The following is a 15,250-nucleotide window of genomic DNA, read 5'->3' on the forward strand; positions in this document are numbered from 1 at the left end:
CAATATGGCCCTATCCTTGCTCCCTTATTTGGTCCTTTCATCCCTGTTGACCAGGTGGACATATTTTTTTTTTTTTAATATTATTATTCCATCTACCTATTGATCCGGCCAAAATTAACACCAAAACAAAGACCTAACTAAAATCCACATCAAAAAAATGAAAATCAAACCACAAACTATAAATCTAGGTTGAAAATGTAGATCTAGATCGAGATACCAAAAAAAAAAAAAAAAAAAAAAACTAATGAAAACATAGATTTAGCTTAATCGACCCGCGACCATGGCCACATATAAAAAGAAGAAGACAGAGAAGGAGGGAAAGGAAGGAGCGTATATTGTAGGGGGAAGGAGATGACACTAGGAGAAGAGAATAGATGAAGAGTTAAAAAGTTAGTGTTTTTTTTATTTAAAATTTAAACATTCGTGCTTGTGGGCACCCTATTCGGAACTTGCCCTCCCACAATTAAACATAAGGAGTCGTTTACTTTCAAAACCTACTTCAACGTATCTCATCTTATCATTACAATTTTCTCAAATTCCTACACAAAATATAATAAACAATTGAACTTTTTCAAATCTCAAAACAATTTTATTCTACACAAAATATAATAAATAATTCAACTTTTATTCTACTATTCACAAATCATGTCAATTCATTTCAACTCATCTTTGAATCCAAACCACTCTAACTGTCTGCAGGAACCCATGCACGGGGAGGCGGGTTGCCCGCCCTTGCTGTGATGGAATGAGCGGATTCCACGAGTGGGGCGGGTGCGGGCCACCCCATAGTCAGCAATGATGTTCCCTTGCTGCTGAAGTCAACTCGATATGCTGGCCGTTGAGTTTGCTGAACAAGATATCTCACATGGAATTTTGGATCAGGACAAATATGCATGCATGTTTTGCTGAACAAGATATCACATGCGTGTGACTAACTTCAACTTTTTTCGGTGCATGTTTTGACATTTGTGAAATCTCACTCCAATTCCTATGAAATAGTAATCTTTTGTAGTCAAATAAAAGAATAAATATAGGCATCCCTAATCTAAGAATTCTCATTCCTTTAAAAAGAGAAATTCTCATTCAGCAAACCAAACATGTCCGTTGGTATTAAGATTAGATAAGTGATGATACCTTGCAATGAACCAAAAGGAGTTTTAATTTGATGATTCATTAAGTGATGACCTTGTTAAGTTTCTTTCTTGATGATTTTAATTAGCAAAAAGTTTTGGCTTTATCCAATTTGATTTAAGAGTAATGTTGGCACTGCGTGTTTTTATTAAATTATAAACAAATATATGCCAGAAAGTGTTTTCTTTTTTATTAAAGATTATAAATTTTATTAAATGTTTTGCATCATTATTTATTAAAAAAAAAAAAATCAAATGGGTCGTCACTATTTCTTTCTTCTAACTTGGAGCAGAATGTTAAAACTTTAAAACAGTCCAATCCTATCAAGACTCTGGAGGAACCCGATCAGACCAATTTTTGAAGCCCAAAAGCCTGGTCTCGATGGATTCCTCCTAAGTCTTATAATCCTATTTAAATGGACTGGATGGGATGGGCGATCCGTTCGGCCCATAAGCCTATAACTCCTTCTCCTATTGATTGTTAGTCTCGGTAATAAGAATAGTTAATTGAGATTAAAGATGAAAGTAAAAAGTTATTTATTATATTTTGAATAAAAATTTAAAATAATTATAATAATAAAATAAAATGAGATCACACTATCAGCTAAGAGCCGATTCTTATTCCCGGCAATCGCTGTTTCACCAATCCCCGATCCGATCTCCCTGTCGGAATGGAAGCGGATGCACCATCCGACCCGCTGACGAACCAGTTCGGCACCATCGATGACCTTGCGCACGACCTGGGTTCCATCCAGGACCTGGCGGCCCGCGGCTCTTGGAGAGCCATTCTCGACAAGATCGCACGCGCGCGAGCCCTCTCGCTCCTCCGCAACCCCCACGAGCAACTCACTTATCTCTCCTTCCAAGTCCTCGCCCTCGCCAAACTACGACGTTTCAACGACGCCTCCGCGGAGCTCGACTCCCTCCAGGACCTCGACGGTCCACTCTACCGGTATCAATCTTACCCCACCGTCTACCCCAACCGCTCTGGTTCCATGGTACCTTTCTGCCTCCGCTGGCTCCAAGCCCTCATCCCCGTCAAACTCGGCCAACGCCAACTAGGCCTCGACCGCTTCTACATCCTTCTCGACTTCGTTCGCTCCAAACTGATTACAAAAGACAAGGAGGGAATTTCTGTGAATATCTGGAAGAAGAGGGAGAGTTTCGTGATTAACGCGATTATCGGGCACCATTTGAGCAACAAGGAGTTTTCCGTGTGCCTGGATCTGATCCAACATTTGCTCGGCCCCGATTCTTCAAACCCTATTCTGTGGTCGAAGCTCGGGTACATTCAAATGCAAACTGGGGACCTGGAAAGCGCGAAGATCTCGTTTAATCGCGTCGAGGCGTTGATGAAAGAGGGCAAGAGTGATGAGCTGTTGGGCGAGATTGAGTTCAAGAACCTCGTGAATAGGAACAAGGCGATGGTGTATATGGTGGGGAAGGACTACGTCTCTGCGGTGAGGGAGTTGGAGGAGTGCATTGAGAGGGACCCTATGGACGTGGTGGCGATCAACAACAAGGCGCTTTGCTTGATGTACTTGAGGGACTTGCCGGATTCGATTAAGGTGCTGGAGAATGCTCTCGAGAGGGTGCCCACCGTGGCGCTCAACGAGACGGTCGTGGTGAATTTGTGTAGTATGTATGAATTGGCTTATGTCAATCATTCCGATATCAAGAGGACGCTCAGTAGTTGGATTGCTCGGGTTGCTCCCGATGACTTTGACTCGTCTTGTACTCGGATTTGAGGTAGTTTTTCTCATTTATATGCTTTACTGTTTGACTTAGTTTATAAACATTGGATTCGCTTACATTGTATCGAAAATAGATATGAAATTGTTATTGATGGCTTTGCTCGAACGACTAGAATAGTTTGTTAATGTAATTAGATTTCATCTGGTGCATCTGAAATGAACAATTTTTTTTTGCTTATCAATCTCTTCTAGACTATGTTGTGCAATATTTCAGGTTGCACAGAGTGCTGAAGTGGCTAATTTATAGTCCTTTTTATATGGGCTTCGATTACCAATACATAGTCTTTACAAATAAAGCCTGAGGATTGGCACTCTATTGCTGTCATTTTTATGTACGCGGTCCCAATTATCTACGTTTTCAGTGTCCCCACGGACTGTTAGCTAGCGTGTATCAGCTTACAAGAATAGCTTTTAGTATAGATCAAGTGGAAGAGGTATGTATAAAAGTATTTGCCCCAAGAAGGAATTCTAAAATTGCAGGTTTGGAAAAGGGTGGATTTTTTAGAAAGGGGATCTTTTGATATTTTGGGAATCTTTCATCTAATATTGATCCATATGACCTTTTGAATTCTTCTATCCATAAGCGACCAAACTCAATGTCATTAACAGAGAACTGAATGTGGTGGCTCAACAGAAGGAAAGCTCCTGCTTTGAAAATTATGTAGTCTGTATTTTAGACTAATTTTCTCATGAACATGCTTTAGATGAATATATTACTGTAATTGGAGTTGGATTTATCGCAAAAGATAGTTTCATCAATCCTATCTGTATCATATAGATTTGTTTTCTTTGATATGTAATAGATTATCAAATGAAACACTTGAGTACACCTGCCATCAGGATCTTTTGTTTGGAGGGAAAAAAAAAAACGTTTAGGGTGAACTGGTAGTGCTTTATAAGTCAATGGATCAAGTTGTCTGCTGCATTAGGCTTAGGTTTATTGTTATGTGGGAGGGTTTTACACATCTATAGAATTATATAAAATCTTCAAATTTTTTCCATTGTTATTGTATTTGGCCTCAAATACAGTTGGCAAGGTGTTTAGCAAACAATTGCAGTGACCCTGCTTGTTATGGAAGTACAAAATAGATGTTTAGACAGTTAAATAATGTCTGTCATAGCAATATTAATATGCTGGAATCTGTTGCATTTTTTGTGTTGGATTTTTGCTGTTTCCTTTCTCTTCTTATGTTCATAATTTTAGATACATTCACACGGACATTCATACATACAATGCATACAATATATATATATATATATATATATATATATATATATATATATAGAAGATCTGTGCGTGGGTGTGTGGGGGTGATGTTCCATGTGATGCATATAATGGTGATACAGAAGCTGTTATAGGCATCAAGGTATTCTCCTGTCCTGCAAAACCTATGGCCCTTTTGGAGGCATCCATTTTATAGATGAGTGTTTACCAGGTTGATCTGCCACCTCAACATATTTGTCAATTGAAGATATTGAGCGGCAAAAGTGTTCTGCGTATAATGTAGCCATATATGCACTTGATTGCTGTAGTGACTGACGTGGAAGCACAAACAATCGAGATCTGTCTGATACGAAGCTTGTTTGGATGGGGCTGTTGATATTCAGAATGCTATAATATGAGATATTGGGTTCCACTTCCCCTTGGTCTGGTGCTCATTGATATCCAGCAGTCACACCAGATGGAAATGTCAGAGGATCAAGTGTCCTGCTGGGTTAGGCTTGGCAGAGGATCATGCAACTTTCGCTATATTTTTTTAATTCGACCTGAGTCTTCACTATCAAGATGCTTTAGAAACATTGGCCGTAACCTAACTCTCCAAAATGTGAAGAGAGTTCTTTCACTTGCACGGTATAAGTGTGGAGAATTAATAAATAGTTGGTTGTTTTGGTCCATCTTCATTTTCCTTTATATTTTTTGGATTGTGCTCTGTCTCCGCCTCTCTCTCTGTGTCTGTGTGTGTGCCCGCGCGCATATTAACCATTCCACCAATGCTTTGCAAGCGTTCAGCTTCCCACCATGACATCAAACCAATAAAATAATTCTCTCTTAAGCCTCTCCGGGCTCATCCATCCCTGCGGGATCTTACTTCCTCTCCCAATCTCCGACGGGCAAGTGGGAGTTAGGTGGATTGGCAACTCAATTTCAAGCTCACCAACTTACTCCTACGCCTAATCAATTTTCCAAATACCCTTTTGATAAATTTTAAAAAATAATATATATAATAGAGAACTTCACCAACCATAGCAATTTGGAAAAAACCATAAAAACTCGAAAAGAAAACAAAAAAGACTCCCTAATCCAGTTGTTTTTCAATTTAAAAGTCAATCACCACCGTGCGATTTCCATCCTCACACGGTGTCTTTATATCAAACGATCAGCCGGGGCAACGTATTCGCGGGCTCGTGATGACGTGGACGGCAGAGATGCAACTTTTTTTTCTTTTTTTTTTTTTCCTTCCAAGCACCAAACCAAACTTCAAGTTGGTTGTTTCATTCCCACCAACCCATTCAACCAACTACCCCCAAGCTAGCTCCTCCAAGACACTCACCCGCACTCGCTCGTCCGCACACCTTACTCCCTCTCCTTTTCAAAAATTTTGCAGGCTTTTCTTCTTTCGAGCTCCCAATAGAATCCAACACATTCCAAATAGAATCAAACTCGCTCCGTAAGTAGATGGCTAACTCGCTACACACTTCATCCACCGTTCCACGTCTCGGTCTCGGAGAACAATTCCTCGGCCTCAACTCGGCTTCGGATCCCAGTTTCAGATCTCTCTCTTTCACCTCTCAGTTCCGCTCCATCTCTCTCAAGTATATTACTGAACTATTTCTCTGTTTCTTCAACCGAATCAACATCATTTCTTTTCATTCTCTGATTCTCCTTTTTTGTTAGGTCTTTGGAGAGTACTAGACAGCTCAAATCCCAAGGAGAAATCAGTGCGGTTGTGAGGGCGCAGAGTGGGCTTGACCCAATGCAAGTTGATATCTCTCTTAGCCCCAGAGTAAATTCCGTGAAGCCTTCAAAAACGGTGGCCATAACCGACCAGGCCACTGCTCTTGCACTTGCTGGTGTCCCTGTTATTCGTTTAGCCGCCGGAGAACCCGATTTTGATACCCCAGCCCCCATAGCAGAGGTATTAAAGAAAATCTAATCCATTTCTAAGCTAATTTTTCCTTTAAAATAGAGTTTTTAAATTACTGTCTCTGTTCTTGAACGCTAGGCGGGGATAAATGCGATTCGAGAGGGTTACACGAGATATACTCCAAATGCGGGGAATCTGGATATTCGCCAAGCAATTTGTCACAAGTTGAAGGGTTAGTGCTTGTAATACTTAAAAAGTTTGGCTAAGTTAAGTTTGTGGGTTTGGGTTTAATTTCTGAGATGGGAATCTGACAGATTTTTTTTTTTTTTCCGTTTTGGCAGAGGAAAATGGGATCTCTTACACGCCTGATCAGATTTTAGTTAGCAATGGGGCCAAGCAGAGCATTGTTCAAGCCGTGCTTGCAGTTTGTTCTCCAGGAGATGAGGTGAAGTACTACCTTGTCAGTTGTATATTGAAGTTTGTGTATGTCATTTAACTTGTTAGGTAATTGTATTGAACGTTTAATGTTATACTCACTTTGGTGCAAGATTGCATTTGGGAATATTTACTTCTTATTTGCTTATTCAGTTTTCACTTTTAGTAGATCAAATTACTAGTTGAAAATTTGCTTCGAAGGATGTTTTGGAACTGTGTGCTTCTTGTATCGTAAAAAACTTTGTTGGGGTCCTAATTCTCCTGAATGTAAACAATTATAAAGATCGCATATTGAATTGTATATTGTGGAGGAAATAGCTTGTTTAGGTTATTTTTGCACAAATTAGCAGTGTAACAACACAAAGATCAAGCTGCATATGGATTTATACTTCAAAAGGACAAGTCCATGTTACAACTGGAGTCTATTGAAATCATTACTCGCTGCAATAATTTCTTCCTCCCAAATAATGTGGGATCTCATTTACCACCTTCTTATTCTCAATCCAGGTTATTACAATTTCACCCTCTTAAATCTCTAACATTATCTTTAGACCATTCTGTTCTAGGTAGCATGATTCAAATCCCACACTTACGGTTGAAGGTTGACTCCAATACCATTTGTAAAGACCCAAGAAAAGCCAAAACTACATTTGGACTCCAAAACCATTAGTCAATGATACGATTGGAGCTTGTTAGAATCATTATAAATTGTAAGAATTTCTCTTTACCAAATAATATGGGATCCTACTTGCTACCCTCCTATTCTCAATCCTAGGTATTGCAAGTAGATTCCAATCCTTTTCCTTTTCTCCTCATGCATAGCTATGTTGGATGTTTTACTATAGTTGAGCGGTTGTATTGTGGGCTTTTCTTCCTCTTTCCCTTCCTGTGGATGCCATGAAGTCTGGTCTTTTGTCATTGTCTATAAATGTTGAATAAAAGGTTTCAAAATATTGAAATACCTTTTACATGTGAAGGTTGCATGCATTTACCAAACAGTGCTAATTTTTCAGGTTATAATTCCAGCTCCATTTTGGGTGAGTTACCCAGAAATGGCAAGGTTGGCTGATGCAACACCTGTTATTCTTCCGACAAGCATCTCGAAAAACTTTCTTTTGGATCCAAAGCTCCTTGAATCCAAACTCACTGAAAAGTCGAGACTGCTGATTCTTTGTTCTCCATCCAACCCAACAGGATCTGTTATCCCCAAAAGATTGCTGGAAGAGATTGCTCAAGTTGTAGCAAAACATCCCCGGCTTCTGGTACTATTCGTGAGGACCTGCAATTGAATAGGTTCAGAGTTGCTAAAATTTCGATTTTGATATTTCTATTTCTCTTCCTTTTTATTTTTATTTTTAATTTTCAGGTACTTTCTGATGAAATATATGAACACATAATCTATGCTCCCGCAACTCATACAAGCTTTGCTTCCTTGCCCGGCATGTGGGAGAGGACTCTGACTGTCAATGGATTTTCTAAGGCAAGTAATACCACTGCTTTTGGTTTTGTTGATTGATTTTTCATGTAATCTCTCTTCTATTTAATGAATCCGCCATATTTTACCTTGTCACTGTTGTATTTTAATACATGATGCAGTAGGCCTTACTCTGAGAATTGACATTTAGATTGTGCGACTTTGTAGGCCTTTGCAATGACTGGTTGGCGACTTGGATATCTTGCTGGTCCAAAACACTTTGTTGCGGCATGTGGAAAGATCCAGAGTCAGGTAGTATCATATTTTTAGTAATCTGTATCAGTCTACCGACTAAACTCTTTGCATCATGTGTTTTCTTGATTTCTTTTCCACTTTTACTTCAGGAATCATTTCACCGAACAACTGTACTTGTGATATTGTAGAAAAAGAATGTTTTATATGTTTAACTTTTTCTGACTTATAACAAATGGGTATTAAGAAGTCCTTTGTCCCATTATCAACACAATACAATACTAGATGTATTGTGTTGACAGTTTGATCCATGTTAATGCCAGAAATTATGGCAATACAGTTTCTGTAGACCATTTATTAAGGACTGCTTGTTTCAGCATATTGATCTTGTGCAAAGGTTGGCGAGAAAATTTGCAATGTGTGCCACATCATAGTCTTTGTGATTGTTTTAAGAACATGGACAAGTAACTAATGATCTGACTAGTTATTTTGTATACTTTAGACTTCCAGTCAGAATTTTGAAAGGGAGCTAATTTGAATCCGCTCAAGTTTGTTCCTAGATTTACACTTGCAGACGTTGAAGTGATGGAATTAATGAGCATGGGTGACACTTACACTGAAATATTTTCTGAATGGTAGGCATGATTTGACATGAAATTAACAATCTGTAGTTGTTCTTGATATCTAGATATATTATAGTTACTTATATACAACAAAAGCTGAGGGGATCGTTGACATAGATCATTTTTTTTTATAAGTAAAAGATATAGATCATAAAAGTCAATTGGCCTCAAAATTTATCCCACCTCAAGCATATTAAGGTGCATGGAAAAGCGAAGTGATAAGGACCAAAAAATTTGTTTTGGAGGGCATGATATGATATGCCCTGTTGTTGAGGAGACAGATAATGTAAGCACCATGAAACAGAGTCAGGAACGTCTACTAAGATAGTATAAACTTGTCAAAAAGAAAGGATACCACTCTTAAAGGTGTTGAGTTGTAGTTGAAACTGCTAAATAAGTACAAACAGAATTTACAGATAGGGTTGTTTTATTTCATGCATTTGAAATAATGATTCTAATTAGTTGGTTAATTTCTGTGAAAGTTTTGGAAGCAATTTTAAAAACTAATAAAGTTTGACCTATAATGGAGTAGATATTTCAACATTTCGACCTGCCTTGGCCATTTCCATTCCATGTTACTTATAAATGCACTGAAAGCTCCAGCTGGTTCTATTGTTTTTTTATTCCAGTTCACTTCAGGTGCCAGTAGTATTGCACAGAAAGCTGCAGTTGCAGCACTAGGAATGGGATATGCTGGTGGGGAAGCCATTTCCACCATGGTAAAAGCATTCAAGGATAGACGGGATTTCTTGGTTAAAAGCTTTGGAGAACTGGAGGGTCTGAAGATATCCGAGCCCCAGGTATCAACCTGAATTATCAATTTGCTTTGCTTTGCTTTGATTTTGTTGGAGGAATAATTTTATTATGTGTGAGATTGTACTCCACCCAACCCCCCCCCCGGATAATCATAATCATACTTTTGCACTCGCAGGGAGCTTTCTATCTCTTCATTGATTTCAGCTATTACTATGGAGCTGATGTTGAAGGATTTGGTAAAATTGAGAATTCAGAGTCTCTTTGTCGATATCTTCTGGACAAGGGTCAGGTATGTTCATGAACTTCTGTTTCAGGTTTCTATTTTCTCAATATTCTTTTCTATTTTAGCGGTCCTCATAGAAGTAAATGGGAAGTTACGGGTATGTTCTGTCATGACATTGAATTGAAAAGGTCTGGGTGATTTCTTAGTTTGAGGGAGTGAAAAGCATGTGGAGCAGTTTGTTCTTCTTAATTGGGTATTGGCTGTCTGCTTACAGGTTGCGCTAGTCCCCGGGAGTGCATTTGGGGATGACAGCTGTGTCCGCATCTCTTATGCAGCGTCTCTCACAACCCTTCAGGCAGCTGTGGAGAGAATTAAGAAAGCTCTTGTCTCACTCAGGCCTGCTGTCCCTGTTTGATGTGGATAATATATCTGCAATAGTAAGGCAACCTTTGTGTGATTTTTTGTTCCTTTATTAGCTTCCAAAATATTTATGTAATAATTATTTTGGAATAGAAAGAATAAAATGATCTTGGTTTGTTTGGCTGTTTCTCGCCAGCATTGGCCTTATAATTTGTGCAGACTCGGATTAACTTCGACATTGTCTTTGTACAAGGTTCTCTGTGATGTATCAAATGATTACAAGACACTTGAATTTAGATTGTGTTTGGAAAAGCCATTAATTGTTGGCATTTCTTTCGTTTCTTTCACAATTTCTTAACAGCAACGAACAAGTTAAAGCGAACAAATTCAATTGTAATGTTGGGTTTGACTTTTGAACATAAAGTCCCAACATTTGTGCTGTTAAAAGTTAAAACCAACATACCAACCTTGTAGATAGCGAAAGCAGGAAACGTCTTTATAAGAGTAATTATATGGTCTCTTTGATCCATAAGAGATCATTGGATTAACGGCTGCATGTCTCTAAATTGAAAAAGTTGCGTTTATGATTCACAATGATAATAATTTCTTATTTTTGGCGATTATTGACAAAGTCTGTCTTTTTCCGTCTATCGGTTTGATTGACCAATATGCTTTTTTTTACTCGCAATATTCCATTTTATTGCGTGCGTTGGTTTGTTTCTGTATAAAATTTTTATTACTTGGTGCTGAAATTGATCCCATGATGTATATATGTTCAACAGTTCCGTGGTAGTAATCCCAAATATTTCCGTGCCTGTGCCTTGTTTTGATGGTAAACAAATTCAGGTCACGTAAGCTGGTGGGGAATATTCTTTCCAAGGAGACTTTGCTTCAAATGTTTTAACATCTTCATTAATAACCTAATAGATGAAGAAAAATTTGTACGAACTTTCCCTAGAGGTTTTGTGCGAAAGTTTCTCCATCAAACGCAAAAAACATTACAAGAGAGACAGATAGAGAGGCAAGGTCGTACGCCATCCCTCGATCTTCGTGATAATATTCCTCTCTACCTGGAATTGCTTTGCATAGAACATCATCAAGAAGCCAAGGACCCCTTCATCCAAAAGCCTAAACTTATAATAACTTGAACTACAAGGAAATCAATCTCAACAAGAATTCTCTTCTTCCTCTAGTACCTATTTAAAACATGATGGAGATGATGTTGTACAACAACAAAAACCTCGAACGTATAGAAAAACAGATATATAGCAGCATTCAAAAGAAAACTGAAATTAATGGAGGCCTCTACGTCAGGAAAAGAAGGGACAGCAGAGATTGTGTTCTTCGACTTGGAAACAACCGTACCCAATAGAGCTGGAAAACGGTTCTGGGTGTTGGAGTTTGGTGCAATTGTGGTTTGCCCGAAGAAACTCGTTGAACGAGAGAGCTACAGCACGCTCGTAAGACCCAAGGATTTGTCTGTGGTGTCGTTGAGATCCGGACGATGTGATGGGATAACTAGGGAAGTTGTTGCAAATGCGCCGGTTTTTGAAGATGTTGCTGACAAAATATTCAGTATTCTGAATGGTAGGGTGTGGGCAGGCCACAACATCCAAAGATTCGACTGTATTCGCATTAAGGAAGCCTTTTCTGACATTGGTAGGCCTGCTCCAGAACCGGTTGGGATGATTGATTCTTTAGGGGTCTTGACGGAGAAGTTCGGCAGAAGAGCTGGAAATATGAAGGTATATATTTGTTATATATTTGTTTCAAACATGACGTTTTGCAACAAATCTCTGTCAATCTTACAATTAATCCATGAGGAACGATTTCTCCATTTTAGTAGTTTGTTCATATTATTCCGTATTCTCATACCATCAGGCATCAGAATAATCTTGACTTCACCTATTTTTGTTAGATGGCAACATTGGCTTCTTACTTTGGGCTCGGGCAGCAAAAGCACAGGTATGAATCTAGTTCTTCATGCTGTTGGATATATAGGTATAATAACAACTCACAAAATCCTAATCATGGTCTATGCAACGCTGTTAATTAACAGGAGCCTCGACGATGTTCGCATGAACTTGGAGGTCCTCAAGCATTGTGCAACGGTGCTATTCTTGGTATGCATGCACTAAATTTCCTAACCATGCATGTCTTGATCTCTCAGAGTTTTTTAATTCATACAACAATGTGTGTATGTTTAAGCATAAATTTTAAGATCAGTTATATATGAGTTATGCATGCATGGCATTAGGAATCAAGTCTCCCAAGCGTATTGCTTGGCAAGTGGCAGGGCTCTCCCACGGTTATAACGAGAAGTAGAGCAAATGGAAAATTGCCATGCAGAGAAGAAACTAGCAGAAAATCTCCCCCAACCTCTGCTGGATATCAGAGAGCAGTTCCCTATACAAGGGGAAGTCTGGGAAAGGTTTTAGTTATTCATTCATTGTCCCAAAAAGCTAATTAAGCTATTTGATTTATATTTTAATTCGTATCTTAATCAATATAGAATACGATAAACTAACAATGCAATGAATGTCTGAAAACAGATGACAGAAGGGGTGAAAAATTTATTGTGTAAAGCCCAAGGAAAGCAATTACCTCGTAACAGCCTAGTACTGAAGCATTCTCATATGCTACGACTACGTTGAGACAGAGCAAGGCGGTTCCCAATTTCACATCTGCATGTATGTCCATCCTTGCTTGTGCCTTATTCGACATAAACAGACTACGTACATGCAGAAAGTACTGCCAGCGTTGGAAAAGAAAATTAAGTTAATGTTGAAGCTGATCATCATCATATCCTTCGTTCGATTGAAATGGAGATCATTCTACACGTTTCATCGATGCTCGAAGGAGAATGAAAAGCATGTCGAAGCGTGCGCCTCCCTCATGTTGGGATGCAGTACCTGAGGATGCTAAATCCATCAAAAAGATGCACTACAAAAAACACCATAATTAATTGACTTGTTCATCCATAAATTAATATTTGATTAACATACATTAGGGAAAAAAAAAAAAAACCATAGTTCTTAAGCTGATCTGATCTGGAAGTACCCTAGTTTTTGTATATATTATTAGAATACTTTTTCTTTGAATGAAATGCATATTGATTGTAAATCTTGATTTTAGCAACATTATTTTTGGTGCATGTGTTGATTAAAATTGTGCGAATACAGTAATCTGAAAATAAACGCGACTTTGAGGCGTGTAAAACACTATCTTTAAAGTGATAATTGCCCCTACTCGAAAGAGTTTGCTACAAGGTTACAAGCAATTCACATCTAGGATACAACAAAGTCACTAACTGCAGATAGCAATTCTGAAATTTTTCCTTCAAAGTTTCTCTACAAAATTACGTAAATGACTAAAGATATGAGAGAATGGAATGAATAAATTCAGGGATTTCATTCCCTATTTATAAAGAATGAAGTGACACTATGTGAAAGATCACAACTCTTAACTTGTGACTTTTCAACTGGCAGTTACTGGTTTAAAAGTTATGATGTTTCACTTAAAGACCAAAGGGTATATGCCTAGCCTAGTGATCAGCAGGCGTCTCCCTTGAGAAGGGAGGGCATTGGTTCAGGTCTCTAGAAGTGCATTTTCAATTAAATTGATTTTTGAAACATTGCACCCTATTAAAGTGCATAATCAGCCCATGTGCAAACACCCAAGTGTTGTGACTCTTTGACCCACGTGCAAGGCTTGGCCGGCCCAAGCATTGTGTCTATCCAAGTCTAACACTTTACAAAATTATAAATCAAATTGCACTTGTGGAGTTTCGAACTCCTACCCTTTTATTTGAAATAACACATTATTACCACTGAACTAATGCATCTTTTTGAGATAATAATTCACGTAAATAAAGAATAATCCATATTTAATAAACTCACATATTTAATATCACAATCTATAATAAACATAACAATCCCCCACTTAGATTGCGATATTAAATTTTCAGTCAAATACTGATATCCTCATGCATACAAGAAGGTATCTCTCGACGTAAACTTTCAATTAGTGTAAGTATCTCAAATTCTTAACAAAGTCAATGGTGGCCTAGGCTTAAACCAAGACTCTATATGCTAAGAATGGAAATACCACACACATGATTCAATCCAATTTTAGCGAGATAACTCATCAATTATTTGCACTAATCCACGTGCTCCATCCTAGCATTCATGAATATTTATAAAAGTAAACCTTAAACTTTTGCTAAAAGTTATCCCCACCTCTTATGTTCACATAGGTAAAGTTTCTTTCTATGTCTCTGTTACTTTAGACACTTATACAACTATTGAACTTCATTAAGAGTATAGTACTCATCCTATATTTAGCGTAACAGCCAGTACTGACCATCCTAGAAGGGTTTCTCATATTAAATTAAATTTCAGTGCTATCCTAGCCACATAACTGTAACTTGTTATTACCCATTAAACCTTAGACTATTTATTAATAGTGTAAGGTTTAGTTCCTATAACAGGTGAAATTTTAAAAGAAAGGCTTCAATCTCATTCCACTAGATGTACTATTCAGCATATCTCTTGAGAGTCCCTTTGTGAAAGGATCCGCCAAGTTTTTACTTGACCGCACATATACAATAGTGATAATACCATCACTTATTAATTGTTTGACATATTCATGTCTCAAGCTAATATGTCTAGATTTTCCATTATAAACCTTACTATAAGTCCTAGACATAGTAGCTTCACTATCACAGTACAAAGAAATGGCTGACATTGGTTGTGACCACAACTTTATGTCAAATAACAAATTCCTCAGCCATTCTACCTCTTTGCCCGCTACTGCCAAGACTACAAATTCAGATTCCATTGTAGAATGTGAAATACATGTCTGTTTCTTAGAAGCCCATAAAACAGCTCCATTACCAAGGGTGAAAACCCAACCAGATGTAGCCTTATTATCACTTGCACAACTAATCCAACTAGCATCACAATATCCTTCTAGTACAGCAGGAAAATTGGTATAATACAGTCCTAATGAACTAGTTCTTTTAAGGTACCCAAGGACTTTACCAATTGCTTTCCAATGATTCGTACTAGGACTACCCGTATATCTAGAAAGTTTACATACTGCAAAGGAAATATCTGGCCTAGTGCAATGCATTGCATACATTAAACTGTCAATTGCACTAGCATATTCTAACTGAGCAACCGCTCTCCCAGCATTCTCAATTAATTTAAATGAAGA

General features: G+C 38.1%; 3 protein-coding genes across 5 annotated transcripts; all 3 read left to right on the forward strand.

The window, feature by feature from the left end:
• Nucleotides 1-1,715: 1,715 nt before the first annotated feature.
• On the forward strand, nucleotides 1,716-4,780 carry LOC121249550 (trafficking protein particle complex subunit 12). Of its 3 annotated transcripts, none has more exons than XM_041148252.1 (2): nucleotides 1,716-2,879; nucleotides 4,321-4,780. In XM_041148252.1, exon 1 carries the CDS (start codon nucleotides 1,802-1,804, stop codon nucleotides 2,876-2,878), a length of 1,077 nt encoding a protein of 358 aa, XP_041004186.1. In that variant the 5' UTR covers nucleotides 1,716-1,801; the 3' UTR covers nucleotide 2,879; nucleotides 4,321-4,780. The 3 variants fall into 3 exon arrangements, with proteins under 3 accessions (XP_041004186.1, XP_041004184.1, XP_041004185.1); XM_041148250.1 differs by having other exon boundaries at nucleotides 4,418-4,780; XM_041148251.1 differs by lacking the exon at nucleotides 4,321-4,780 and adding an exon at nucleotides 3,099-3,911.
• A 596-nt stretch (nucleotides 4,781-5,376) lies between these two features.
• On the forward strand, nucleotides 5,377-10,329 carry LOC121249549 (bifunctional aspartate aminotransferase and glutamate/aspartate-prephenate aminotransferase-like). Its single transcript, XM_041148248.1, has 10 exons — nucleotides 5,377-5,698; nucleotides 5,781-6,021; nucleotides 6,109-6,202; nucleotides 6,312-6,415; nucleotides 7,419-7,667; nucleotides 7,772-7,885; nucleotides 8,048-8,131; nucleotides 9,324-9,494; nucleotides 9,626-9,739; nucleotides 9,948-10,329. The coding sequence occupies exons 1-10, from the start codon at nucleotides 5,562-5,564 to the stop codon at nucleotides 10,086-10,088; spliced, it is 1,449 nt and encodes a 482-aa protein (XP_041004182.1). The 5' UTR covers nucleotides 5,377-5,561; the 3' UTR covers nucleotides 10,089-10,329.
• A 957-nt stretch (nucleotides 10,330-11,286) lies between these two features.
• Nucleotides 11,287-13,163, forward strand: LOC121248700 (protein NEN4). Its single transcript, XM_041147240.1, has 5 exons — nucleotides 11,287-11,778; nucleotides 11,952-11,998; nucleotides 12,093-12,156; nucleotides 12,291-12,464; nucleotides 12,586-13,163. The coding sequence occupies exons 1-5, from the start codon at nucleotides 11,329-11,331 to the stop codon at nucleotides 12,685-12,687; spliced, it is 837 nt and encodes a 278-aa protein (XP_041003174.1). The 5' UTR covers nucleotides 11,287-11,328; the 3' UTR covers nucleotides 12,688-13,163.
• The last annotated feature ends 2,087 nt before the right edge of the window (nucleotides 13,164-15,250 follow it).

This window comes from Juglans microcarpa x Juglans regia, chromosome 2D (genome assembly GCF_004785595.1).
Source record: "Juglans microcarpa x Juglans regia isolate MS1-56 chromosome 2D, Jm3101_v1.0, whole genome shotgun sequence".
Lineage (NCBI taxonomy): Eukaryota > Viridiplantae > Streptophyta > Magnoliopsida > Fagales > Juglandaceae > Juglans > Juglans microcarpa x Juglans regia.

Excerpts from the sequence above, each read along its gene's own strand:
- LOC121249550 (XM_041148252.1), top strand. The coding sequence starts at position 1,802 with ATGGAAGCGGATGCACCATCCGACCCGCTGACGAACCAGTTCGGCACC.
- LOC121249549 (XM_041148248.1), top strand. The coding sequence starts at position 5,562 with ATGGCTAACTCGCTACACACTTCATCCACCGTTCCACGTCTCGGTCTC. Across the intron at positions 6,203-6,311 it reads AATTTGTCACAAGTTGAAGG|AGGAAAATGGGATCTCTTAC; the intron begins GTTAGTGCTTGT and ends CCGTTTTGGCAG. Across the intron at positions 9,740-9,947 it reads ATCTTCTGGACAAGGGTCAG|GTTGCGCTAGTCCCCGGGAG; the intron begins GTATGTTCATGA and ends GTCTGCTTACAG.
- LOC121248700 (XM_041147240.1), top strand. The coding sequence starts at position 11,329 with ATGGAGGCCTCTACGTCAGGAAAAGAAGGGACAGCAGAGATTGTGTTC. Across the intron at positions 11,999-12,092 it reads CTCGGGCAGCAAAAGCACAG|GAGCCTCGACGATGTTCGCA; the intron begins GTATGAATCTAG and ends GTTAATTAACAG. Across the intron at positions 12,465-12,585 it reads CAAGGGGAAGTCTGGGAAAG|ATGACAGAAGGGGTGAAAAA; the intron begins GTTTTAGTTATT and ends GTCTGAAAACAG.